The sequence below is a fragment of the Stegodyphus dumicola genome, chromosome 8 (genome assembly GCF_044657685.1).
Source record: "Stegodyphus dumicola isolate Sdum_Otavi_A_Nest chromosome 8, ASM4465768v1".
Taxonomy (NCBI): domain Eukaryota; kingdom Metazoa; phylum Arthropoda; class Arachnida; order Araneae; family Eresidae; genus Stegodyphus; species Stegodyphus dumicola.
Window position 1 is genome coordinate 68,961,685 of NC_140775.1, and position 26,552 is coordinate 68,988,236.

The following is a 26,552-nucleotide window of genomic DNA, read 5'->3' on the forward strand; positions in this document are numbered from 1 at the left end:
TCTTGAACGCCAGCAAAACAAAAAAATTCTATCCAATTTTGGATACATAATTCTATCCAGTTTGTACACATAAGCTAATTTAACCGCTTACCTAATTTTCTTAATTAACGACTGCTATCCTTTTTATGATTTATTAGTAATTAAAAGAAATTAATATAAAAAGATGCTAAAGAATTTAATATGAAATATTACATATAAAATATTATGCCTACGAAAACATTTAATATGAAGTACTACGAGTGAATTTTTCTTCTTTATGAAGAACTTTCTCTCATTTCATTCTTTCGACTAAAATTCTGCTTCATGTTACTCTGTTGTTAATAAAATTAAAAATCAGGCTTACAATTGTCTTAGATGTTTAATTCGTTAGTAGGTTATTTACTTATTTAGTTTTTGTTGAAGCATAACCTGCCTTTTACTCCGAATGTATTTGTTGGCAACAGCTGATCCCACCACTTATTCACCCGCTTAATCACAGAGAGGATTACCTGGGGGGGGGAGAACAACCACAGGAGATAAATACATCCGCTAGAAGCGTAGGAATACGCGTGGAAACAACTCAGCATTAAGCGGTATTCGATCCGCACTCTGGTTTCGAACTAGCATTTAACCTTTATTAACTATTATACCGTTTCAGAGTGACACGTTTGAGGTAATGAAGTATTAATTTTATGAAAACATATCTGACATTAAAAGAGAGAAACATTTTGCCTTATTGCTTGGTTAATTGAGTCAAAACTTCCAAATATCTGAAAGTTTTTCGAATTAAAAATTCAAATTTATTGCGCTTGAGATTCTGTGATGTAAATTATTTTTGACATCATAAAATCTCAAGCTTAATAAACTTAACTTTTTAAATTTTACATTAAATTTTAGCCAGAAATATTAAATTCGCAAGAAAATTATGAAATCCATTTGAGAGTAATAACAAAAAATATGTATAAGATTTATCAAAATATTCTGAATCCGGGGTACGTAACACACAGCATTGCAAGCTGTAGCTGCAACATATGCACTTATAATTTCTATATTATTCGACTATTACGGTTAAAATATAAGACAACTTTAAGATTTCAGGGTCTTATGTAAAATGTATAGCTCATTTTAGCATACCAGTCATTACAATTCGGTGTAAAAGCCTGAATTGTTCAACGAAAACCACAATACGGCTGACAAGTATAACGAAACTTAGGGACATGTTGTATATTATTGTTATATATTCCAAACTCAGCATGTAGGCGTAACTCAGCTTTGGAGGCGAGTGAATAGATCATCCGGTATTATAAACTGGATAAAAAAAGAACGAAAAAAATAAAACGAAATAAACATTTCAAGTCCATAACCTTAACAAAAGTTTTTTCACTAGGTTAATTTTCTATGTAGATGTTGCAGCAGTACCTTGTTTAAATTTATTGGCGGAACATATCCAACTTTATGCTGCCCGTATTAACAAGATCTCTTGACAGTCATGTTTTCATAGTGTAGGCTGAAACCTCAGCCAAATTGTCCCATAAGCAAACAAAGCAAATATATTTTGTAAATCCACCTTGTAATCTCAACAGTATAGCAGTGATCTTTATATCTCCACAAATTTATCAGCTGTACTTATTATAATGAATCACATAAACTAACAAAGGCAGATTTTCAAATACGCTAATTGTATTGACAATTTTGCATTTTCTTTGTGCACAGTTCAGCTTTGAGCCTTTTTTACACAACAGCAATAAATAGCCTCCATTCTATCCGAAAGTGTTGATAGCCTAGCTTGCCTTTTATCTACATTTTATGCTGATCACCCATTTCATGCCTATGAACCTTTTCCATACTTATCGATACTGAAATTCTCAAAATTTCCAGACACATAGCTTTCGTACTGAGAGTAACTAAAATCTCGAAAATAGGAGCTTTGTTAGAAAATTTCACAAATTCCCCCTATTTTATCTACGTTATATCATAGATAATTTTTCATTTTTTATCGAATGATTTACGAGTCACTTGAAGGGACCATTACTAAAAAAATAAAAGAACGTACAATTCATTACTGTGTGATGATTATTGTTGCAAATCCTGGAAGTTATGTGAATATGTTTAATTTTCGTTAGTGATATTCCAGTGTGAAAGGGATTTCAATATTTTACCCTAAAATAGAGAGTTATGGAATATTTTCGTGTTTATATTTTCATTAGTTTATATTCATTCTTCATTCTACATTATATATTCTTCAATAGCACATAAAAATTATTTGAAGTTGAATATTTTTATCTACCAGGTTGAATATTTTTATCTACAGGGAAAATCTTTTTATTTGGTACTCTAAGAAATATCTTATTATCCTATAGCGTGAATAAATGCTGTTAAAAATTATTTATGCTTTAACAGATTGTTTTGGAGTGGTACAGACCTTTTTAGCAGGAGGATTGGAATAAGTTAATTTTAATATCTTCCCATTTGAAAATGCTTGACAATAAGGCATCAGTATAAACTGGAGACAGTATCTTGTGGATACACAATTTTATATAAAATTACTATACCCTGAAGAAGGATACAGTAATTTTATATAAAATCATAGACATTAATTTTTTAAGTCTTATAGAGATTGAATTATTAGTGCATTATATGAGAGGTAGACACATGCTAATCCTAGAATGATATTTCTTGAGTTCATTCAGTAAACAACGTTTGTTCGTATGCAAAAGAGGCTGACTTCCTCCGGACGTCCGCAACTCAAAAAAGCAACTGCGTTCGCGTCAACTGCTGACAAAAACCGATAAGTGAGAGGATATGATACCAAATGGGAATTAAAATCACAACCTCTGGAGGATTGTTAAAAGTTTGTAGGAGAGGGAAAGGAGTTATAGTATCGTTTCCTACTTTTAACGTAATAGTTTTACACAAATATTTGATTACCGTGAAAGGAATTTGATAGGATTACGATACATTGCAATGATTTTATGTATATATTTTTTCATATTCAGTATTACGGGGGTTTCTTGAAATTTAATGTGCAAACTATGTCGATATAACTATTAAATTTTAATAAAAGTGTTTAACAAAATGTTTTGTTCTAAATCAATCTTTAAATATTTTATATATTTATGCACTTCTAAAAGAGTGCATTTCAGTTTATATTTTGTAAGACACTCGTTTCACTATGAATCGAGGAATAAATCAAAAAACAACATTCAATATATTTATAATTTAATATGTGTAGGCTCATTGTCCTGTTATTTACGCTATAGGGGTAACTAATTTATGAACAAAATTATTAATATCATCAAAATTAAATTCGATTATCGTATTTCTGATGGCATAGAGAACAAAATCCGTTTCCAAACCAAGCAAAAAAAGATTACATCTGTATTGGCGAAGTCAGTGTTATCAATACAAATTACAGCTATGTTACTTTTTAAAATTAAAGCTGCTATGTGAGAAACTGGCTTCTTAATTTTTCGGGAGAAATTAATCTCAAGAAAATTCTATTATAAAAAAATTGAACACGTTTTCGTTCTAAAAAATCAATTTATTCTATTTTTATCCCTTCTAATGTGTAACAAATAAATTATTGCTTCTGGTGCTAATCTCTCATATCTTAATTATAGATTTTCTTCTGCGATTCTGAAAAATAGTTTACGCATTAGACAGTGAGAAAAATTCTCAGAAAGAATTCAAATTAATTTTTATGAAACAAAAAAACTTGCTGACTTCGGTCGTTTAAATTTCACGAGACATCAGTAAGCATAGGAAAATAAAATTCAATTAGGAATTTTAGATTTCACTTGAAACCAATTAAAACCAATTTCGCTGCAGAATTTCTCTCTGAAAGTTTTATCACAAAGCTTAAGCTATGGAATGCGTATTTTAGAACAGCATTCCTACCAGATCTGCCTCTGAGAGAAAGAGACACTTTTTCTCCTTCCGCTGTTAAGTTGCAGATTATTTGTGTTTTAACCAATCATCTTCTTCTCTACCGTTATTAAATGGATCATATTTTCCTTTACACGATAACCCATCAATGATTCGTTGTGGTTGGCTGTTTAAAGTATGTGATAAAGTGAAAAAAGAATAGTTGGAGCTAATTTTTTTTTAAAAATGTGTGATAACAGTTAACCTTTCCTATCTGTACTTTAATGTGTATATCAAAAATAAAACCTAATGATAATTCCCAAGTTCTTTGGCTACATGACAACCTGTATCATGAATATGATTCTTTCTTTTTACTACTAATTATTTCTGAATGCTTTATAAAAATGATTTCGATTGTATTGGAAAGGAAAATTCGTAAATGCTATTGCAAATAATTCATAAAATATTTTAGCAAAGTATTTTGTTTCTGACATAAAATTCTTGTTACTAATTTAATGGAGGCTATCAAAATATTTTAGAGAGTTATATTACACTACGTTATTTATCATAAGCGCAATATGGGAAGTGAGTTCATGTACAGATCATAAGATTTTTCAAATTAGAACTTCTTAATAAATTGGATAATTTAAATGCAATAAACGGCTTTCGCAATAATTTAAACTCTTATTTTACTTCTTAATAAGTTTTTAATTGATACAAATTATTTAATACAGTTACTAATTCATAAATATATTTACATTATTGATAATTTTTATATTTTGTTTTGTTTGATTGATCACGACAAAATTTTTACGAGCTTTTTCAGCGTTGCTAGAATTAATAAAAAGTGCTTTTAACACTTTTCATTATACATTGGATACAAAAGCTTTTGGATTTTACATTTTAACTTCATGAACGTTTTTTGCGAAGTTTAAATTAGCGCCAATGTATTACTATCGTTGAAAATCAACCAAAATTCCCTTCAGGTGCTAGAATGAGATTATTCTAGAAGACAACTGACAAAGGTCATATTGAAAACTTTATATTTTTAGCTCGAAAGGTCTATTACTTTCGGAACACGATTTTACATTCTTTCACTTTTCATCTGAGTCTATTGCCATTCGAAAAAACGTAAGACATTTTTCTTTGTTATTTAATCTGTCCGTTATTAATTAACAAATTAAACTATTTAAAAGCAATAGATGCATATCTTAAAAGTATTATTTTTTACTTTTTAATCTGATTGATTTAAATTAAAATGCATGTAGTTCATGATATAGTTTATTAAAAACATTAAATATTTTTCTGGAGTTATATTACGTTATTTTTTCACTTTTTAAACATGCAGAAGGAATATAACGTTTCCATGTAAATCTTAAGTCTTATCTTAAAAGTATATTAATTTGTCTTTATATCTGAAAAGGTTTCGTTATTTCAGCTACCTGTAGCGATAATCTCTACTACTCAACCTGATGGGAATAAAATATGTTAAATTTAAAGATTAAGCATGTTAAAGAGTTCTTTTAGAAGATCATTAAAATTTGAACCCTTTCAGAATATTGTTTTTCGGTTAATTTTCTCGGGGTGAACCAAGGGCCAAATAAAAGTATTTATCAGCTACATGTGCTATTAAAAATGTAAAAATTAAGAAGAATATTATTAAGTAATGCAAACGCCCTTTCCAAATCCCTTATTTTGCTATTCTAGCAAGAATAAATATGAATAAAGTCTATTACAGAGCTTGGAACAGTAAAAGTTCGCAGCTTTCGCAATTTGTTTGTTATTTTCCCTTCGTTTCTACTAAAATATCTTTTTTTTTTTTAGTTTCTTTTCTTTTTTAAACTTTATTTAAGTCATTAATTTTCTTTCAGTCTGTACTAGAAGTTACATCGCAAGATGTGGCCCAACCCGATCTTGTACCTTTCGCTGTGCCCAAATCGGACGTATCGGGACCAGTTCCTTCTCCTATTGGAGGTCCTGGCGGCAAGAAACAAGGTGTTTCAGGTGAGAGTGGAGCGCAGAACTTCAAAGGAATGATAGATTATATTCTGGAGAAACACGAGAAAGATTTCAGGTAAAGAAATCAAACTTCTCTTTCCATTACCATAGTTACGTAAAATGTATTAATGGTATTTTTTTCTAATAAAAAATAACTGTGGCCTGTAGCTAAGCAAAACCACTTTTACGGTCTGTCATTAATGACAAATAAAATTCATTGCTCCTAAAAAAAGTAAGAGCTTACAAATTATATTGGTACAGCATAGATTCATTATGTTATTACTAATCATTACAATCCCCCGCCCAAAAAAAAATACTTCAGTAAAGAAAAATAAAATAAGCTATTATTCAAGAAGTACAAAAGTGTAAATTTAGCGAGTTTTAGAAGATGGTTTGTAATATAAAGAAATTCATTTCATGGATTGTAAACTGCAATTAAATAAGATATTGTAATTAAATAAGCTGAAGACGCAATACATAATAAATTGTTTAGTACACTACACTTTTGGCAAGCTATTACACGGTAAAGAAGTACCTAAAAGCCAGTAAGCATTAATAGATTTCGAAGAGTGTCATTAATTATAATAATCATTCTCCTCAAAATTTAATTTGGGTATTTATTGTGTTTACTTTCTTGATTAATTACTACACTCCAAAACATTAGAATAAACTCTTGTCACCATTCTTATTCGCAAAATTAAAACTATTCTCTCGTAAATACGATTAATTATTAAAATCCGTACTGCATATATTTTTCCGAATAATTTACGATATAACAATTAAATAATGAGACTGAGTTTAGGAAGTAAAGCAAACAAACAAATAAACAAACAAAAAATATAAAAGCAGTACTTGATTCTAAGTACATCCTTTTTACATCCATACACCTGAGAAAGTTTAGAATGAACATGTAGTTATATGTTTGTATTTTAATATTGTCCGAAAACTCGATGTTACAGCTTTTTATATGTCTTTAACTTGATCGTAAAAGCGCCTTTTAATAGTAATTTAGCTTTGAGAACAGAAAATAATTCACAGAAGGACCAATCTGAGGAGTAGGATGGATAGCCAGCCATCCAAATTTGCTTTTTGCGAAAGTATCTTGTACAACTGCTGCCCGTTGAGTGTGCGCAGTATCGCGAAGAAATCATAAGACACTACCGCCTGTTGAGTATTCAGGTCCCATATTTAGAGAATACTCTTCCGTATATATTCTGGAACAGTTGATTAAAAGGTCTTTGATAACTTGCTCCTACGGAATGCGGAATTTTTCATTTATATGATAACTGACTGACAGTCAGAACTTTGGCATTCATGAATACTGTATCTAGGGGAACGTACCCGAAATATTATGTTTCATCCTCAGCAAAAATCAGTTTTAAGGAACTCTAATTCTTCTGAAAATCTGAAGAATATTTTGCATCCTGTTTACGATTATGTCCCTGTTATGATTTTGATCACCAGACAAAGAATATGGCACAACATGAGAAGCAAATTTCTTCTTGTCAAATATTTTCCACTGAAATTTTACGAATAACTTCTCTTTGTTTTGTTTCATGCCGATCTACAGTAACATCAGACCAGGTCTCTAATATCAGAGGAAGCCCACGAAATTCATCGTGGCGAGGGGTTAAGATTGCGCCTGTCGTTGGCAAGAGCCTTGAGCACTACATAGATAGAAGTATGATTTTGCTCAATTCTGCCCTCAATTTTGAAGAAGAGGACTCCCACCCCTTTTCCCCTACCACAACCTCTCGACAGGAATTTCGGCTCCCCGCGTGTTTAGAGTGCCCTCATGTCGTGCAGACACTATACATTTACAAACATCCATGCCTTCTTTGGGATTCGAACTCGGACCTTTCGGTATGCCAGTCAGAGTCCCTAACCATTATATCGGGTGGGCGGCGAGTAACCTCTTCACTAGCAGAAGACGTATAGGTTGTCACCCTCGCAGTCAGACAATAATATTCTTATAGCCACTTTCTGATTTTTTTTAGTTGAGCTCTTTTCTCGTTGCAAACAGAATCTGGAAGTCCTGGTCTAACTTCATCTTCTATCGTTTCTATACTTTTTCGGAATCATTCCATGATACCTGAATATTTGCGCGAAATGAACAATTATCTCCATACACTTATCTCATAAATTAGCTTCAAAATTGAAATAAAACTTAAGCTTCAAGCTGCTTAACGTTCTCTCACTAATGTGTGCGGAAATAGTGCATTAATTTTCGTCACATTTAGATAACCATATTGGAATGTTGTCAGGTTAGTAATAAAGTTTGATGATTTTGACAATATATACTCTACCAATGGCGTTTTAATTTAACAATAAAAAATCACTCATTATTTATTTGTCAAACCGAACATATGGAAAACATAGTTACCACACAAGTTTTATTTCTATCATATTAAATAAAATTATGTATCAGTTCTTTTTTGTTGGAGCTAAATTTTCAAGCACGCACATTATGTAAGTACGTGCATATATGTGATACAGCTATCATAGCACAAAGTCTTCAAAGTTATTCTGAAGGGTAAATTATTATGAATTTATTCCACACATCATGGCTGTTTTCTAATTAAGATCATAATAAAACAGCGAATTATTCAGTCTTATATTCTAAAGGCTGCCAGCTGCCTTCTTTTAACATATTTTTTTTGTATAGAAATGTACATTAAATGAATATAATGTAGATTAATTAAAAATATAATAGCTCTGAACGTGCATCACTTCTGAACTAAGTATTCAAATATTAGAAATTAGGCGTACAATATAAGCAAAATTTCCACAAACTGCAAAATTAAAAACTGATTTTTTGAAAATGGCAAGCAGAATCAAAAACTTCAATTTTCTATTTCATCAATTCTAACTAGGAGCTCCCAATTTATATATGCATTGTCTACTGACACGTGAAAATAAACCTTCAGAATAATATCTTAATCTTGATGCCAGAAGTACCAGAATAATATGCCGTAAGCACTAAGAATTTAGTTTAAAATTTTTGTGCTAGACTCACACGTGATGAGTTGAAGGAGAAGAATCCCTTCTTACTCAAAAAATGAGGTTAAAATACCACGTGTTTGTAACGTCGACACCAATAACTGCGAGTACCTGATTAATGACATAAAACTGAAAGCATATGTCAATCCTTTTTAAAGAGGAACGGCCTTGATCAGTGAACATAAGCGGCTTAAAACAGTAGTTCCGTGTTCCTTCCTCTTCATAGATCTGTCTGACATTTTAAGGTTTACACATCACAGATGTGAATTCGACTACAGCAATCGCTTCCACGTATATTCTTCAAAATAACGCGTCTGATATTTAAGGGGTTTCCTTATTGTGCGTCTACATCTGGTGGAGAAAACTTTTTTTTTTTTTTTTTTTAATTTTCAATAGCAGGCACAAACCGTTAAAGGCATTGGCCTCTGCTAAGGCCGGAAGCGGTGGTCACGTTATTATGGAGGCTAGAGGCACCTAATAGGTGGGCCACCGTTGCCTCCTATGAAGGGCCAGACAATTTGCATCTATGCATTCTCGGGATTCGAACCTTGGCCCTTCGCTGCAGCAGTCAGGATCACTAACAACTTTGCCGTCTGGGTTATATAAATTTTTATAATCTAAATTATAAAAATTTAGATTTTGAGGTCTCCTATAGAAGCATTCCTCCATTGCCTGTTGGTGATATTTAAATGATTTTTATCAGTCTCAGATTTATATTGACTCAGGATATTGCTCATGATTTCAATGATTTTTATAATGTTCGTTCATCATCGATATAAATGGAATTAAGTCCCATATGAGATAACAGCTTCTTTATAGTTTCAATCTTAACCTTTTGCAGTTCGGAAAAATTAATCTTTGAACTGTTCACGTTTTCAATCATTTTAACTCAATTAAGTATATTTATTTAAAGAAATGCTTTCTTTTTTAAGCTGACATTCTACCAAAAATGCTAATATTTTTAAAAGCTGTAAAGTAAAATGCGTTTTAAAGTAATTTTATGGCCTAAAGTGAGTGCAAGAAACTTTCCAAATTATCTAGTACAGGGATGTTCAACTATTCGAAGCTTCTAGAGTCCATGGTACAATGAAAACACACTGAGGGAAGCAAAATCAAATTTATGCTGAAAGCCACCTTCAGGATTTAATATTTGTAAATGATCAAATATAAACTGCATAGCTTTTGCATAATTACATTTACTTTTCCATTCAATATACGCTAATTAGGAAAAATTACCAAGCGTGTTCATAAAATGAGCATTTTTAATGTTAACAACAAACTTCAGTTTTTCAGTACTAACGTATCTATATAAACACAAGTTTGATACACGCCCTAGAAAAAGTCTTTCAAATTATTTGTCAGTAATTTCCTTTTCTGTTTGCTTTCATACATTTTATATTGAAAAATATTGGCTCTCAGTAAGTTAACACATTTGTATAAGACTAATTTTTAAAAATTGGTTTCTCGCTTTGCTATGTAGTTTTCTTTGACTTCAATACATTTGGTATATTAATCTGTTAAGTGACTTAGTTGTCTCCAGATCACTCCTGATCAGCTTGCATCATTATCGTCTTTGCCATCATCATCGTCATATGCCACTTCAATTTTGTAAGCGAAAAGAAGAACGCAGATCTAGTGAATACGGTTGATGAAACAGAAACTAAAATTCTCAATTGTTGAACAGGAATCTGGGAAATATGAGCCTTATATGCTAAAGCTTTTCCGTGCTAAAGTAAAACTTTTCTGCTAAGTTTGCCATGATGTTTACCTTTATGGTTTCCCAAATTTGAGTGAATAGATTTTATTTAAAAAACACCTAATATCGTAATTATTATCTGGAATATAATCAATAAGTAGTGGTTCCTCTTCATTCCAAGTATAGTGCTCAATCAAATTCTTTCCAGCAAAGTTCTCGGGTCTGAATTTGTGGAGTTTGGAAGATACATTATGTATACAAGCCATGCTGTCCTGTTTTGTTTCTGTGTCTCAACGATGAAGCCTATTTCATTTGCTCTCACTAGCCATGAAATACTTTTTATTAGTAGCTATCGTTCACATTCTTGTTCTCTGTGTGCAAGTAATATCCAACCCTTTTTTACCTCTACCAAGAATTAAACTCCGTAGCAAGTACCAAGTTTACATGGTCATCTGTCAGTCTTGCTGTTAAGAGACAAGAAGTTTTGATGGAAAATATTCTACAATTTTTCAAAAATTTTATTTATTTCTAAATTTAAAATATTATTTAAAATTAAATATAATTGAAAAATTAGAGCCAATTTTATTTTATAAATTTATTAATAAATTTTATAATTAATTTATTTACCAAATGTATGTTATAGAGCAAATATATTTGCTCTATAAAAAAAGTGAGTTACTTTTTTTATAGAGCCAAATGTATATTCAATATTTTCTTCAAAAATTAATGTGTTAAAAAGTTGCTTTAGTTTTAATTCGAATCTGAATTCTTTTTTTAACATTTTATTTAATTTATTGCTCACCCTATATGTGTTTTGATATATTTTTACATCTTAATATTTTATAAAAATTTAATAAAGAAATCCTGTCGAGCATTTTAATATATATTGGAAACCAATAAAATTCAAAGCATTTCATGAGACAATAAGAATTTTAACATTTTAAATTTGCGTTTTTAAAACTTTTTACGGATTTTTACGTAACTCTTGAAATAGTATTGAATACAGCATTAAGGAGCTCCAAACTAAATATCAGATATAATTACTCACATATTTACGTATGGTTAATTTTATCATCACTGATTCTCGTGGAATCTTAATTTCCTGACGAAGAATGTTCTGTTTTGGGGAAATCTAACTGAAGAATACTAGTTTAAAACATTGGAAAATACAAAACTGAGGAACAGAACCGCCCTTTAAATGCAAAGAAACGCTCAGAAAAATGTTACTAAAATGTCTTCTTCAATATAAATTAACAGAAAAGATTTATTAATGCATTAAATTTAACTACGATTTAAAATACAAAATCATTGGCTTTTAACTAAATAGAGATAGTTGCTTAATGAAATAAAAAAACACACTATTAGTGTAATTTAATAACTGTATCTTAAAATGTAGATTTTTCTTATATAATTTAAGCACATTTTAATTTTCTCAATATTGTGTTATCTCAAGCCAGCGCATATAATGATATATAGGATTACAAAATGATAACAGGAAGCTGAACATAAATGAATTAAAGTACTTTAATTAGACTTCCTTTCTAGTTCTCAAAAAGTCAGCCTCCAAAAATACCAATCACGGATCTTCTAGATCTTATTTTAATTTAGGGTATAAAGTATTTTCTCCCTCCTTTCCGAATGCCTTTGTGGTGTAATAATAAGTATATTCGAGGCGTATTCGAGGTCCAGGGTTCGAGTCCTGGGGAGGCCACTGCACATTTTTCTCGTCTCCTTCTTCAACATAACCTAACGGCTCTACAAGTGACGCCCGAACTAAAATGTGGTGGACGAGAATTCGTCACCACCATTGTTTGGCAACTCGGCCCCCTAATTCCCAGTCGTCTTTTGAAAGGGGAAAGGCATTTCCCCCTCCTTTCCGCGTGCTTTCGTGGTGTAATTGGAAGCATACTCGGCAAAGGATTGGAAGCATATTCGAAAGGTCCAGGATTCGAGTCTCGGTGAGTGCACTGCACATTTTTCATGTCTTCTGCTTCAAAAAAACCTAATGACTCTATAAAAGAATACCTTGCTGGTAACAGCAAAAAACTCACAGTCTCGTATTCTGAGAAGTATAGTTTCTCTTCCCTCTTTTCAACAGTCAGAAAAATTTGCGTATGGTTGCTCCTTTCTTCTCTAAGTTATTCTTTTTTCCCTGATGTGTCAAGTAGAAAGTGATCTAATTTTAAAATGTAAATTTAGAGTTATAAATACTAGTCAGAGTGTATCAAATAGAATGATATCTTTATCTGTTATTATCACTAAACAAATTAGATCTAAATGAAAATCATATTATAAATGGAGTCCAGGTATTCTTGGAGATACTGCTGGTTGCTTCCATTCAGCTTTAGGTATTTCTGGTTTGCTAGATCCCTTTCTTCATCCCTAAGATGAATGGAGGCGAACCCGCAATATCTCGAAGCGAATGTCTCAGTAAATCTTTCGGTTCATATGTCACTTCAAAGTACTGCAGCAACACGTTGACAGACCTTTTCTAGTACAGTTAAATGTACGTCTATTTAACCTGAAAGTGTCTGATCACCTTAGTATAAAGCAATTAGGCTAATACATATTCTATTCCTTTTATGTTCGCTGAAATAACACTTGATTTCTACCAAGAATATTTCGTTCGTGTCAACTACTCGGCTATTTGAGGTTACTAATTTGCAGCTTTTTTCAGCGTTTCATATACTGTTAGAAAAATTATTTTTTAACTTTCGACTTAAAATAGAGATTTACAATTCTTCTATCTGAAGACATTAACTGCAATTAAGAACATTAAATTCAATATTATATACTTTGAATATTTTAAGAACATTGAGGAATTCTGCCTAAGAGGATGAAATTTATAGGCAATGTTTGAAGATAAGGAGAAATTCCTAAGTGGAGCAATTTAAATAATAGAAAAGCCAATCTTCGGAAAATTCCATTAATAAATGAAAAATTTAATATTAAATACTAAAGAGATGACAGTACTTTGTTATATAGTCTAATTTCAGCATAAAAGCGAAGAAAAAGCTTAAAATGTGATAATGTGGCACAGAGATACAAAGAAGTATATACAATACACACTATGTTACCGACTGACTGGACTAAAACAAGATGATCAAAGCTTTGATAGCTCAGTTTCAGCAAAAGGCAGAAAAAAAAAATATCTCTCTACTTGGAAAGATTTTTGTTTTCGTAATGTCTCTTATTCCAAAAGTGTTTTTATCAGAAATTAGCATGTGTGCATGAAAAAACAAACTCGAGATCCTCATTAATTAGAATGGTAATTTTTGATATATATATTGTTACGGATTTTGTATGTATTTAGTTTGCTATTTTTAATATAATTGTTATTAAAATTGTTTTATATATTCCTGTGCAAAGCAGTACGAGGCTTATTTGAAGAGAAAGCTAAGCCGAAAAATTAAAAATACGGGATTTAATTATGCGCATTTAATAAGTAGATATCACGTAATTGTACTCTTTTGCTTTCCAGTAAACTCGAGAAATTACGAGAAGATTTCCGTGCATTTAAAAAGCTTATAAAAGCTGGAGAAAAATATCTCAATTTAGTTATTGTTTGGATAACTGTCGTGTTTACTGTAGCGAATTCGCGGTGAAATGAGATTAGCTTTCTCTGTTTTGAATTAAGTTCTGTTGAACGTTTTAGTAGCTTAAAGGTAACTACTGTGAGACATTGGGATATTGTACGAATATCTCTAAGGAAGTTGTAAGCATTTTGTGTTTATTTGTTATGATAAGAATAAATTTTATTCACTTTTCATCGGACTTGTGCATTCAATTTATTACGAACCCGTATGCACGCAACAATATATATATATATATCTCAGTCCTTAGTCAAATATATATATATTATACTAAAAATATAGACAACCAGGCGATTAAGCATTTCCTGCAGCTCTGGTTGATGTCAAGTTTGCCTATCAACCATGTCAGCTTGTCTTATCGGATCTTCTCTGTAATAAAAAGAATGACTGAAATCTCTGGCGATTTCTTTAAAGAAGACAGAAAATCATTCAGTTAAAGTTGAATTGCGGAGCAAATATTCCATCTGTATGATTTCTGTTTAACGAAATATGGAATATTTTATGTGACATACCACATTATCTTAACTTGAATGAATAGCTTTCAATACTGTTATAATTGTAGTAGGTATTACTTATGTGTCACAGTACTCATTAGTAAAAGGAGCTCCTTTCCTTGCGACAAATTTTCGTGCACTTTTTACGTATTTTCACTTTTTGACTTTTAAAAAAAATTAAGAACTTTGAAAAAATTTATAGATTTTTAATTACAGTATGCTGCATTTTTGGGATAATGCTACATTATTTTAACTGTTCTTTAAATGCAGAAAATAGGAAAAGAGAAAACCTCTTTTTGGAGCTTTTTATTCAGATGCGTCGTAAGATTGGAAAAATGACACGATATACTTCCTAAAACATGACCGTTTTACAGTTTTCCTCAAGTTGAAATGAGATAGACTTATTCAACTTAAAATAATCAAAATCAAAAAGGAAAAAAAAAAAAAAAAAAAAAAAAAAAAAAAAACAGTTTTTATATGATAGTTTTTATGAAATTTTTTTTAATGTTTCAGATGGAAACAGTTGATCAAAGATGCCATCTTGGGAAATGATTTCTTGCAACATTTGGTGAACTCATATCAAGTAAAAGAAATAGTAGACTGCATGTATTCAAAAGAGGTGCCTGCTGGCTCCCTGGTCATAAGGGAAGGAGAGCCTGGAAGGCACCTATACGTTTCTGCAGGTAACATATGTTTTATTTCGAATTCTTTTTTAGCTTTCTTCCTTTTTTGCCATGTTAAGTTATACCTAAAAAGCATAATTCAAAGATTTCATTTTCTCTAAATTGTTATATTTCATAGTTTTGGAATCCCTATTTTCCTCTCAATAAAAGAAATTCAACTGTTCCCCAGCTTTCATAATATCAATTCAAGGAAAACTGGCTATTATTAGTTTTCTTTAGGAACCCAAATATGTTCTAGGGAATATGTAATCTTCTATTACATATTCCCTAGAACCTAGTATTACATATTCCCTGTGTGAAATAAAACACACAATATAATTTAACAGCAGCATTTGAAACTCATAGATGAACATAAATATGAAGTTATTTCATTATGTATGTGATAAATTCTGAGGTTCATGAAATATTTAATAATAAGCGTTACAACCATTGCTATAGATGATAAACGACATAGTGAAATAATAATAAATAATAAACGATAGAATTATGAAAGCTTTTGTAGATATACCGGGAGAGCTGTATCATTTGCGTCATGGCTATGAGAAAGCATCCTATATATTCGTGGATAGCAAGATTATGTATATTATCTTTCAGAGGAGAAATTTTATAAATTTTTTAGCTTGTAAATTTTTAGTGAAGAATTTTAGTATAAAATACTAGAAGTGTGCCTTACAAACTGGAAATAAATTTAAACATTATTCCATTGACTGATAATTTTACAATGACCCAGGAGAAGCATTAAATGCATCATTATAATATAAATTCTTATACCGGCAATCTATAGGCTGTACGTACCAAAGTTGTGACCGATGCATTCAATTTCTTGATAAGAATTTATTCAATCGATTTTCATTCTGTCTCAATATGAGAAAAGCAAAACATATATTTGATTTCGAAAGAGCAATATTGTTATGGTGAAACGCATTAGTAAGTGTATTTGTCAGAAAAAGTGATGTTGGTACTTGGAGCCACTGATAAGGCATGAGCTGCCATTCTTTAACAGGGTTACAGACTTATAACCCTGCTAAAGTCTCCTGCTGATAAGGTAACATAAGATAAGGTAACCTTGCGTTGCCACAAGTCAACGCAAGGTTTACTCAGCTAGTCAGCAGTACTAGAAAGAATTCTTACTTACCTTCGGTTATGCCTTTGACCATCGTGAATTATTTTTATAGTGAGCCTATAACTGTTGACATTAGACAACGATGGTTTCCGTTTTACTTTTTACTACTGGTTGGAAGTGAATTGAATTGTGCAATAAATGCTGTTCCACCGGCCTTACATATCGGCTTCAAACTGCAGTCGACAGCATACAGCTTTATGCTCTTACTCATGGCAAAATACTGGTAGAGGGATAACTGACAAAAATGTGCTATCCTCAGAGAAGATACCGCTGTTATAGAGAAAAATTTAGGTAAAGGAATGCAAAACTGAATAGTAAAGACAAAATGATCACTAGAAGAAGACTGCAGAGTCAGACGGTTGAGCAGAAAACATTTATATAGCATTAAGTTTTACCTAGGTCATAATTACCTCCTAGATCGACAAAGCTTGGGGGTCTAGGGTACAAAGGTTTAGGAAGGCCCAAAATCATCTTATAATTCTTATAACCCTACTAACGGGAAACAAAAAAGCGAGCTTTTGGTGCTTTTGGTGAAAAATATACCTAGAATATTAAACAGGCCCTGCACTTATCCATATACACCTCCTACTGGGAGATAGATCCAGGCAGATTAAGAGTTTGTGAGGCTGTTGATAATTTAATGAGGTAAGAATTCGACAGGTATCGTACATGTAGAAAAACTTTGAAATCTCACTCTTGCCTGAGCATCTAGGATAACTCATACCCTTTTTCGACGAATGTATTCCATGGCGCAGATAGCATCTTTCAAGAAGACAACTGTTTATTCCCTTCAGTGATGTTAGGAGGTGATTCTTTTCACAGACATTAGGATTTCGGGAGCAAGGAAGCACTGAAAATATACACTATTCGGAGTTTAAGATGGGATCTCCCAGTGATCGGCAAATATGCTCCCCATTACGTTACAAAAGCACATGGAAGGCATATCTTAATTTATCGCAGTTTCACTGTGAATGAGGTTAAGAAATATTAATCCTTTTCGCAGTGAGAAATGCTAGAGATAGCATTTGTGGCTTGAGTAGGTGAAAAGATTATGAAGTATATCATCTCAACCGTTTAATTTACGACAACCTTTTACTTTTTTTCAGTCACGGTTCTCAATGTCAAGAGATATCTAACGAGCACGTCATGGAATCTATATACTATCGCGTTAGGACTCTTTTGCTGCGAGAATAAAACCTACATTTTTTAATGTTAGCAGTTTTAATGCTGGAGTTTTCTTAATTTAGCAATTATAATACTCGAGGTTTTTTACTGGTTGATCAGTCTACTATCTTTAATCACTGAAGATATTATAAACTTTCTAAAGCCGAAGCTTTGCCAGTTTTTCTCTTTAACATTTAAAACTCATGCCTTGTCGATTTCTGATTAGCTGGATCTGACATTTAAAACTTATCTCTTTGTAGGTCAGTAATTTCTAAGAACAATGTTACAACGTACAAGGAGATCAATAAGCTCTCTCTTATTAAATTTGCTTAAGAAAATAAAATAGTTTGCTTGAAATTATTTCTGTTTCGATGTTTTTAGATAAAAGTTTGTTATTACTCTTGTGTGAAGAAAATTTATAAAAATTTGTAATACTAGAAAACTGAAAAATAAACCTTAATGAGAAAATTTATAGTAATAGTAAATAATGAAAACTAATATTCATTTGACTTGCAAGTAAAATCATTCTGTCATTTTTGGTATCCTTGTCTATTCATCCCAGTTGTTCCGAGGGTTGTGCGCCCGGACATGGCATTTAACAACATGTTATTCCATATTGAACCTATAACTAACTATTTAGTTTTGCTTTCAAATTATGTGCTATCATAGTATGTATATGCGTATTTTATGTGTGCCTATATCTTCTTTCCTTTACTAATTATATTATTTCTTTTACTTCTTGTTTTCATTTTGGTTTACGAGAGAAGCTGTTTTTTTTTCCCTTATTCTTTTCTTTTTTTTTTTTCTGTTAACTCTGTCCTGAACTTGCTCACCTTAATATTAACTTAACTCTAATTCTTATTAGTTTACTTATTCATTCCGTTTTCGATTATTTATCTTTACAATTTTTAATGAATATCAAAATTACCATTATAACTGGACTTTTTAACTTTTTACTTTTAGAAGGAGAGCTGGAAGTCATTAAAGGTGAAAAATCATTGGGTAAAATGGGACCAGGAAAAGCTTTCGGAGAGCTGGCCATTCTTTACAATTGCACGCGGACTGCCACAGTTAAAGGTTAGTACGCAGACGCATTCAGTGCGTTCGTTTGATTGACTTGTAATTATATACTTCAAAACTTAGATGCCGTGAGTTTTCGTCTTCCGCACGTATCAGAGAAAAACGTCTGGACCTAACTAAGATTAAATTAAATTTACAGTCATAAACGTTTATTTTCAACGTCACAAACTATAAACAAATATAAATTATTTATGGATATCATACAAATAAGACGCAATGCAACACGTGTTTCACATTACATGCACAAAAATAAAGTATAAAATAGCCAATGTTTGTATCAGATATAAAATAGTTTTAAATATAATTTATTAACAGATGTACAGATTTTTGAAGTTTATAAGTAAGCAGCCAAATAACCAAAAGATTTATCGCTTCCAATATCTCTATGAAATTGGCTAATTGATTAATTCGTTAACACAAGAACTGCCAAGAATAGGGTTACTTTCTTGAAGGATTTTCTCATGTTTCCATGAGAAAGTTGAATTAAATTACACATAGGAAAACAATGGAAATGTCCATACAGAGAACCCATTCACCAGGGTTTGGGCCAGGATCAAACTACCAGTTTACCTGTCTTTACCCACTTAGTCATTTGTGGGCCTATCTACTAACAGTTTTCTAGCAAGATTTGAAGAAAAAAAAGGAAGAAGAAGAAGATGTACCGCATCCATCAGCGCTCCATTCAAACAGAAGGGGTACCTGACAATTTCAAATCGGTCTAGATAGGAATTCAGGCAATTAAGATCAGTCGAAAATTTACACAGGAATATTTCGTGGTTTAAAGGTGGTGGGGTTATTACTCGTTTAAAGAAATAATTCTTTCCACGATATATCTTTAGTTAGATCTAAGATCCAAGTTCATGCTCAACACGACATTTGCGAGGAATCAATAAGTCAATTGCATGGTATTCCTTCTTCTTCTTTTTCTTTTAACTCTAATTTCAGCTTCTCGTGCTCCGCAAAGTATACCACGAGGTTTACACAAGTAAGTTATAGCACTAACAAAATAAATACAAAAATATACAATAGCACTGCAAATGGGAACCTAAAATTATTAAAAAATAATAATAATAAGTAAAAGAAAAAATGATTATTAAGGAAAAGAAAAAAAATTTGATTAATAGAAAAAAATCTGAAAGGTTTCAGATTTTAAAGGTCGCTCAAAAGGGTTTGCTAAGGTCACTCTCTCTCTTAGCTCACAGTCTGCTGTTACACTCCTTAACCCATTTTGTTTTGTGTGTTTTTAACTTAAGCACCATTTTCTTTGCATTTACGCCATGGACAATTCAACAGCAAAATTCTAAAAATTCTAAAAGTAGCGTAGCAGTATAGGTTTCAGAGTACCTGATGCAGCATTAAGTGTTGGAACACATTTCTCTGTTTTTTCCAGTCTTTTCCCAGTTCATCATATCAATGTTCCGTTTTCTTACTAAGATAGCTTTAAAAAACTTTTTTTTCTGTCTTTCTCTTATTAACGTTTTGTGTGTTTACTCTATTTATGAAATATCACGTTCATGGCGCTTGCGCCGCATAAAATTCGATTCAATAGAAAAATCACAATGTATTTAAAATCAACACATCATTAGAATTTTTAAAAACAACACATCATTATAATTTCCGATAGACAGTCGCGCGCGCTGGAGATAAAAATATTTTATTCCGAGCAATGTGTTGCCTCTGCTCGCTTTGAGGTCGTTGAGTTTCTTAACCAAATATTCGTTAAAGTTTTACAAAATATGAAACAGGTAATAAAACAAACTCGAAATTGAAAATTCAGGCTTCCATTTGTCCATGCTCGGGTGGTGGATTACGTCATTCAAAGTTTGATAGCTCTAGGTACCTTTTTAAAATTTTTTTAAGAATGCGAGAAGCACGTATACAGTGGTGCAGATTCTTCATTATTTAATGTCTTTAAACAAGGCGATAATATTTGGTGTCAATTGAAAAATGATACACCGTTTATAGTGATTCAACGCAAAATGCCGTTTCAAGCCTAATATCCCATTCGGTACTAACCTCCCTTTTGGGCTAATAAAATAGAATAAAGTAATGAAATAGAGAGACCTCAATAATTTAAATTGAAAATGAAATTCTGAAAAGTAGAGATTCTTTCTTTAGTCCAGAAAAGTTCAGAAAAAATTAGTGGCCAAGCTATAGACAGACTGTTCAGGCAATAGACCAATATGGTTTTTCCTACAATTTTCACTGAATAAAAGTTGATCAATTTTCAACAGGTTTGAAGTCATGTCACCTGTATCTCCCTCTGCTGGACATAACGAACGCATTCAAGAACATGCTTTACATTTTCATCGCCGTTATTGCAGCTACACAAAGTATGTGAAGCAAGTCCAAATCGCTTTAAATGCTTCTTAGAATTGCTATGTCCAATCAAAAATTGAGTTACTTTAAAACCTGCTAAAAATTGATCAAATTTTTTTCTGTGGAAATTATAGAAAAAACCATATTAGTCTACTGTGCTTTGGGTGAGGCCATATATTCTCTTTTTCGAATACATCATTTCTATAAAAGCCCTTCCATTGAGAAACAAGAACACGTATATTTAAATCGGTGTGAAGTTTCGTGGTTAGCTTTGCTACAGCGTCATGAACGTAAGTAAAATGAATGTCAGTATCAATATCTTGCAAGATCTTAATGATAACATGAATTTCAAACGCAAGTTTCTATGAAACACTAATTTTCTTTAGAAGTTGTAGCGAAGAAAGGAAATCGCTACATATTAAAATGCGCATCGATCTCAAACGACTACAGGAATTCGACTTGATCAGATAGAAGATGTTCTTGGTATATTAGCAAGTTTCAATAAATTTATAATTCCTGGCCAACAAGCAATGTCAAAAGCCTCGCCTCTTTTATATCTAGAAACATCGAAATCGTTGGCATCGTTCAAAAAAAGGGCTAGGGTACCTTGGGTTGTCATACCAGCACGCACAAAAAGGAACCCCTGAGAGGAGTTACGCCATTTGAATTTAGAGTAAATTTCCAGAAATTTTACTTCAACAAAAACAAACTAAATACTGTTTACATGGACAAAAGAACCATATAAACAGCAAAAAATATTCAGCACTGATTGCCATTTTGCTAAAAGTCTGAGAAGAGATTTCAAGATTTTCAGAAGATATTAGCTTCATCTCCGAATATTTGCTACTTTATTCTCAACTGACGTCAAAGGTGCCAGCAAACTTGCAAATGCGATGTATAGAATTCCAATCAAATATGCAATTTAAAGAAAATTTATTTAAGTTCTGAACGTCGTGTCTAAATGAAGAGTCTCCCAACCAGTAAAATAGTGATGCTACTGGTCATACCCGTGTTGCCCGCGTTCGAATCCCGGGAAAGGCATGGATATTTGTAAGTGTAAGGTGCCTACGCGATAAGAAGGCGCTCAAAATACACGGCCAGCCAAAAGTTCTCTCGAGAGGCTGGAGGTAGGGGAAGAGGGATATGAGACGCTTGAACCACCACCGGGGCTGATATTCCTCAAACTCGCGGCAAAAAATTAACAGTTATCTAGATTCAGCAATACCCCAATCACTTGGCTCAGCACCTCTGTAATACCCCAAGTGATTGGGGTATTACAGAGGTGCTGAGCTTCTATCTTTGTTAGTTGAAGAAACGTTCTGAGCAGTTAGCAAATATTTTATGTACTTGATGTTTCCTTTTTGGAAGCATGTATGTTTAATTGCAAGTGGTGGTTTTTTTTATAATATATATTTTTTATTTTTTGTGTATAAAGTATGTAGAAAATAAAATAGAACAAACATTTTAACAATAAACTTAAAGACATTCTTCGTAATCGCTGCCATATTTACGCAGGTACTTGGAGAACAGATTTAGTTTTTGAATTAAACATTTTATGTTCATATCCTTTTCTTAATGTAATAAATGAAATTTGATCAAATGCATTGTTATTATAGATTGTACTGCAGTCATCAGAAATACTGAATATTTTATGTCGCCTGGCATATTTTCATCGGTATGTGCAACCTTCGGCAAATCTTCATAAATTCAGCAGTTCAGAAATTTCGAAAATTTGGACACCCACATGCTGGTGCACAAATGCTCCGTATTTGCTTTTATTAACACAGAAAACACTACATGATCTTTTTGTATGAATTTTCTAAAACAGTTTGCATCTTATCGTGCTGCCACTTGTCAGGCTTATCTTAATAAATGCATTTCGTTTTACGTTCAAATTTGTCCTATAGTCCTACTGTTTTATCTGCTTCCCAGATTATATACATGATAGGAGTTTTAAATAGAATTAAGAATCTAAGTTTAAGAAAGTGACGACTGACAAGTCTAGAAAGCTGTAAAGAGAATCCTCTGTTTATATCTGAAATGACCCAGCCATCAATGGCTAGTTTCTATCAATTGGTGAGCCGAGCTAGCTACTAGGCCGTAACTTTGTGAACTGTAAATACTGACTGTTTGCTATTCCAACGAGAGAGGAAGTCAATCTGTGTTCTTTAATTTTGAACTGTACTTCAGTCTGAAAACACAATAAATTTTTTGTAGTTTTTATTTCTGTTGTATTTATTTACTAGTATTATTTTATTTAATATTCTGATACTGTCAGTTTCGCTTGGAAAGTTAGAAAGTTGGACTAGTTTTAGAATTAAGGCAAAATGAATTTAATCTTGTTCATTTATAGTTACTCTTGATTTATATAAAATTTGTTTTGAAAATAAGAGTGCAACAACTGGTATTTGATACTATGTTAACAAATAATATGTCACAAGAGTCACATGATTAATGGAAAACGATATTTACAGTTAATGTGTTTGAGCATTTCCTTAAACTATCTTATTTCGTTAAATTTACGTATTTTTAGAGCAACTGATTATGTTGAATAAAACTATTGAATATTTTACAGCTGTGACTGATGCCTTACTTTGGGTTCTTGATCGAAGAGCTTTCCAAACCATCATGATGGTCACAGGTATACAAAGACAAGAGGAAAATATAAATTTTTTAAAAAGGTAATAATTAATCCCTTCTATTTAAATATTAAAGTCTTATTCAATCGTATTGAATAAATAAAACTTCTCCTTATTGAATCAATTTGTAGAATCACTATTTCATTTCATAGTCAGAGCATTTCATGTGATATATAGAAGTTCATATGATATATAGAAGATGAAACAATAACATTACATCAAGAAAAGTTAAATGCAATCAAGATAATTTCATGCGTTTTATTTAAAATAAATATTCTCGTATTAACTTTGTTAAGTTTTGCAAAAAATTAAGTGAAAATGCAGATTTACATATTTACCTTTTTGTTATTTCTTTCATTTTGTTTCGTAAGAATTTCATTTTGTTCCGTCCACTGCACATACATTTCTTTATCTTCGCATTTTGTAAGATCCTGATCATAAAGTTTTCTGATGTTAAAGTTTCAATTGCAGTAACTACATACGTATATGACTTTAGAAATCATACAAAATGTTTTCAGGTTAGTGAAATGGGTATCAATATGTCGGAATGAATATTTATGATACGGAAGCTATCTTAAACGTTTCAGCCTTAAATCTATACCATGTTATGTTGGGATTCCGGAAGAATGGGCAACACTTGACTATCGATTTCGCGCCTATTAAAAATTATGGTTATAGCAAGGACTCATTCGCTTAAAAGAAGTGATAAATCTATGTTATTTTAATAATTTAAATACACATTTGATATATTACTACCCTTTAAAGTGCATTCTAGTGTAATTCATTGAAATCCTTGCTAATGAGAAATTGAAATCCTTGCTGATGAATTTGGATTCCTTAAAATAATAGGATAGTTGGAATTGCAGGAGTGAAGAAGAAGGCATTTGCCAGCAGGAAATGTATGGAATAATCTGGACTCACTGCTCGATATAGTCATGAAAAGATCAGACGGCAGTAGCTGAAACAGGGAATTCACATGATAGTGAAAACCTCTGATAAGGTGTGTAGCATATGCTCGCAGCCTGTTAATCGTTCAGGAGTATATTGTAATCGAAATTCTGCTAATAGTTCATAGTATCACGGATTCTAGACTTCGTAAAAAATTATGTGCTGACCTTACGAATGCACTTCTAGTATATGGGGAGTCGGAACCCTCGATGCCGACAATTTTAAATTGGCCATTTTTGATGTACCTTTTCCCAAAATCTCCTGCAGACACACATTTGAAATTTTTGTGTAATTAAAGTAAACCCATTTGACTATGCTGAAGTGAGCTTTTGAAACATTTTGAGTTTTAGGCATAGTAAAATTTAACACTTTACTGACCCCGCTCCCCCCAAAAAAAGTGAAAATTTTATTTTTAGGTTATCACGAAAAGCTCATTTCAGTAAATATTAGAAAACATAATAAATAATCCATAAAAAATTTACATACCTGTGAGAAGTAGTTCCTGAGAAAAGGTACTTCGAGAATAAAAAAAAATCACATTTGGAGAAAAACCCGTTTTTATGTAAAAATCCTCATTTATCAAAGCATTCGATGATAAATTTAAACTAGACTTTTTACGGTTCTAATTTTCGTAGAGATTAAGATATGGTATTTTTAGAAAGCTAAAAATGTAGAAAATGCAAAAATGCAAAAATCCCAAATCATCATTTTTTGAAACATTTTGGCTTCCAACATCCCTTAAAGGCTGTTGAAGAGTACAGATTGTTAGCGTACAGAATTCTGTACGAAGCGTACAGATGCGAAGTGTACAGATTCTTAGGCTGTAGGTTACTTCTGTAATAATCCTCGAAAACGTTTTTTGAAGTTCTTAAAATAGGCTGCGATTTTCTCCCTGAGCTTTCAACTCAAGCTGGGGAGCCGGGGACTCATAAACTATAATTTGGCGAATAACAATTGAGGAAATATTACGTAACTGGTAAGATTCAGTTGTGAGATATCAACCAAAATCAGCTTTAGTCTGATTGGCTTTGACCCTGAATGTGTCTATATGATCGTTCTTCGTTATATTTATTGTCACCAAGTAGTTATCCTTATTTGCTTGCACCATTTGACTTCCGAAAAAGATGATCTTATTGCTGTTAGTCTCTTTTTGTCTGTACGTTATAATTCTAAGTGTTCATGGTTAACCGTGGTATGTTGAAACAGACTTTCCATTGTTTACTCCAAATTTGTGGTATTATGGAAGCCATGAACATAAACAATGCTGCCTCTGTGGGACCTCAGCCTTTATAATCTAAATAAAAAGTTATGATTTAGCTGCTTAGTTCTAAAATGTCTGTCCTTCAGGAAAGAAGTAGCAAATAGATTCGCATTAAGTTCTGTTTTAGTTTAATAAGCCAACAAAAGAAATCAAATTGTGCTTCCCATCGATTTAAATACTTGAGTTTTTGAAAACTTCGAAGTATTATTTGTTACTTTAATGTTATAAAGTGCAAGAAGTAGTCAAATAAGCCTTTTAATTAAATTTTATTTCTTTTCGTTCGCTAATGAAGTTTCATTAAACTTTTGTTTAGCGGCGAAGATGGTAATTCATCGAAGTAAGAACAGTTAAGTAGGGGTAGTTAGGTACCTAGGTTTAACTTTATAGCTTAACGTTGTGAAAATTATTGTGATGTTTTACTAATATTTAGATTTAAGTACAGTTCTACACTTTCCTTCTTGCCTCATATCACAGCATTCTATCACATCAGAAAGTTATGTAAATTTAATGGTACGTGGTATAGTTTAAACGTAAAATGTATGATTTGACTGAAAGGGCAGTGAAGCAGATGATATGTCGTCGCAGTGTCTTACTAAGAATTAGTTCTAGTGTATTCTTGTCATTGCTAAAGCTTAATCAATTGCTATGTCTTTGCTAAATGCTTTACGACTTCAGAAATATTGTAGACTAGAAATAATACTAGCAAAGACC

General features: G+C 31.9%; 1 protein-coding gene across 5 annotated transcripts in view; it reads left to right on the top strand.

Moving 5' to 3' along the window:
- LOC118201394 (cGMP-dependent protein kinase, isozyme 1-like) overlaps positions 1-26,552 on the top strand; it is a 259,174-nt gene that overhangs the window by 54,423 nt on the left and 178,199 nt on the right. For all 5 annotated transcript variants that reach the window (XM_085821964.1, XM_085821965.1, XM_085821966.1 and 2 more), the window contains 4 exons: positions 5,715-5,917; positions 15,138-15,307; positions 18,558-18,671; positions 23,569-23,674. In XM_085821964.1, the coding sequence (XP_085678090.1) occupies positions 5,715-5,917; positions 15,138-15,307; positions 18,558-18,671; positions 23,569-23,674 (593 nt within the window). The remainder of the gene's footprint in view (positions 1-5,714; positions 5,918-15,137; positions 15,308-18,557; positions 18,672-23,568; positions 23,675-26,552) is intronic.